Source organism: Camellia sinensis, chromosome 5, assembly GCF_055761805.1.
Source record: "Camellia sinensis isolate YWXY chromosome 5, ASM5576180v1, whole genome shotgun sequence".
NCBI classification, from domain to species: Eukaryota; Viridiplantae; Streptophyta; class Magnoliopsida; order Ericales; family Theaceae; genus Camellia; species Camellia sinensis.
In genome coordinates this window covers 118,416,375-118,419,067 of record NC_138965.1, presented here as the reverse complement: position 1 = coordinate 118,419,067, position 2,693 = coordinate 118,416,375, and the positions used below count along the sequence as shown (strand labels likewise).

The 2,693-nt window shown below is 34.2% G+C and overlaps 1 protein-coding gene across 1 annotated transcript; it reads right to left on the bottom strand.

Moving 5' to 3' along the window:
- Window positions 1-615: 615 nt before the first annotated feature.
- On the bottom strand, window positions 616-2,370 carry LOC114267651 (uncharacterized). Its single transcript, XM_082872026.1, has 2 exons — window positions 1,805-2,370; window positions 616-987 (listed from the first exon to the last, which is right to left on the bottom strand). Exons 1-2 carry the CDS (start codon window positions 1,985-1,987, stop codon window positions 616-618), a joined length of 555 nt encoding a protein of 184 aa, XP_082728152.1. The 5' UTR covers window positions 1,988-2,370.
- Between the last annotated feature and the right edge of the window lie 323 nt (window positions 2,371-2,693).

The following is a 2,693-nucleotide window of genomic DNA, read 5'->3' as shown; positions in this document are numbered from 1 at the left end:
GCTTGACTTAGGAGAAATTAAGAGAAATAACAGTGATATGAAGAACATTTGAAGTATTTCATAAAAATGAATACTTACAATGGTCCGAACTCAGCCTCGGAGAGGTTTACAACAGCAATCTACTTGAATCTACTTGAAGCTACTCCTATGAATCGAAGTGCAGTGCAGGTATTTAAAGTGCAGGTATTTAAAGAACAGGTATTTAAAGACTGGAAATGTAAAAGACTGGAAAAGAAAATATATGAAGTAAATGACTGATTTGTATGATCTGAGTCCGTCCACTTTTTCTGGGGGTTGCCCTGCTATTTATACTCGTCAGTGATGACCTTCGAACTGCACTTCGAACCGTCGAACTGCTCCTCCATGATCGCTGATCATGCTTCCTTACAAGTAGCTCCATTACACCATTACTGGCAGTTGAGCTTCTCTCTTGTACTTGAATTCGAATATGAGTAACCGTTGAAGACACGTCGTCTTGCATCCCGTTATTGATCTAGTGTTACTCAGATCATGTGAGGACCAATATTTATTGCCACGTGTACGATCAGGATTAAAGGCTCGAATAACCTTCCTTTATTACCCTTACTCTGCCACGTGTCGAACTGTAACTGGCTTTTACAAAATATGTAGCCAACAATAGTTATAAGCCATTATAGCTTCCCCTGCTCTATGTGCAGCTGTATTGTCTTGCCAGAAACCTCCTGGAGGACTTATCGCAGCTTGGAAAGCCATTGTCGCGATAAGTGATGCCACGACCATTAATATGTCTCGTTTTTTTGACAGCCATTCCCCTTTAGAAAGATTTGCTTTCATTGCTTTCACTTTTCGAAAGGTGACTATAATGTCTTTGAATTCCTGCGTGTCATTTTTACTTTCCATTATAATGTCATATGCTGTGTACCCACAATTGTTTATTGCATTTACTACATTTATTCTGTTTTCTGTCTTTTCTGCTTTTTCTATTTTCTTAAGCAAATATTTCACAACCTGCAGTATTTATATTCCATTGTCAACATTAGATTGGAAGGAATTAGCTAGCAATTTCCCAGTAAGAGTAATGATATATATATATATATAAATTTATAGAATTACTCTTTTGGGTAAATGAGTGTTTCACTATTAAAAAAGAAAGAAAGAAAGAAAGAAAGAAAAAATGTAAAACAGAGCTCCATACAAAGCCTATATCAGCTACACTAGGGCCAAGGTAGTCGTGGCTCCCAACTTTTAATAAAAAAAAAAAAGGAAAAAAAAAAGATTACTTTTAAAGTAATTTTAAGGGAGATTGAGAATGTAATTTTGGATTGACATGATTCCAACGTTTGAAACATATTGGAATGAGAAAGTGATTCATGATTATCAATTCACATTCTCAAATTTAATAAGAATCTGATTTCCTCACTCTACAATGATGTTCTCACATTCTTGGAAGAATGTTGAAATTTTAAAAATAAAAATAATAATAATAATTAGGTTCAGAATATGTCCAATTTTACTATCTTTCCATTAAGGATTCCTGACTAAACCAAACACCCAAGTAACATTAACACAAAAAAATTATTACTAATAATCTCAATACTATTTAGCACTATGTAAACTTCAAAATTTGATATTCAAAATTTGATTATAGTAGAAATACTATTTTGCCCTACAGCAGCTTCAATGATATATTCACCATCATTAACTTCAATAATGGCTAAAGGAATTGGAATAACTGTGAAACTCTTTTTAAAAAGTAACTTGTAAAAAATTAATAAAAAGAAATGCATTGGAACCCAATCTAAAACAAACTTAATAATTGGCATACCTGCCATTTTTTATTCCTGACAGCTAGATGCAATATGGTGTTACCAGCAACATCCTTAACATTCATCAACTCATGGGAACCATAGAGGCTGGCTTCAAACAACCTGTCCATTACATCAAGGTTACCTTTCATGGCTGCAAGATGTAGAGGGGTTCTAGCATCTCCATCAAGAGCTGTGCACATATCCGGATTCTCCAATACGAGTGCTTGTACAATGTCAAGGTGGCCTCGAGCAGATGCCAAGTGAAGAGGAGACCACCGTCGCGAATCCAGCACTTCAACAAGTCCCGGACTTTTCTTTAGAATTTCTTTGACAAATTCTAAATGCCCGTGGTATGCTGCTACGTGCAGAGGAGTGTGAATGAAACAACCCACCTTAATCCTATCAAGAATCTTTGGATCTTTATTCAGTATTTCTTTGAATGCTTCTAATTTAGTATTCCCTTCAACTGTCGCTTCATGGAGCTTCTGTTCCACTCTCCCTCCTGCACTCTCCACCTCTCCCTCTCCCTGGTTCAGTCTTTCTTTTTCTCTCTCTTTCTATCTCTTCTATTGTTTAGCTGTGACATAGATCGATCCAGCCCTAATCAAACACATATATGCATACATTTCTTGATTGATCCAGCCCTAATCAAACACATAGGTCAATCTGTAATATTTCCTCGAGGCTAGTAGAGAAAAAAATAATCTGTCCGTTTAGTTTCAATTTTTTAAATTCAATTTTTTAAAAATTAAATTTTTTGATTTTCATGTTTTTTTTAGTAAATATTTTTAAAATTTTAAGCATTTTTTTTAATTTTTTTAAATGCACCTTATTTAGATGTATCTAAAAAGTAAAATATTTGTGAAAATATATTTAAAAAAATTAATAAATACACAAAAATATAAT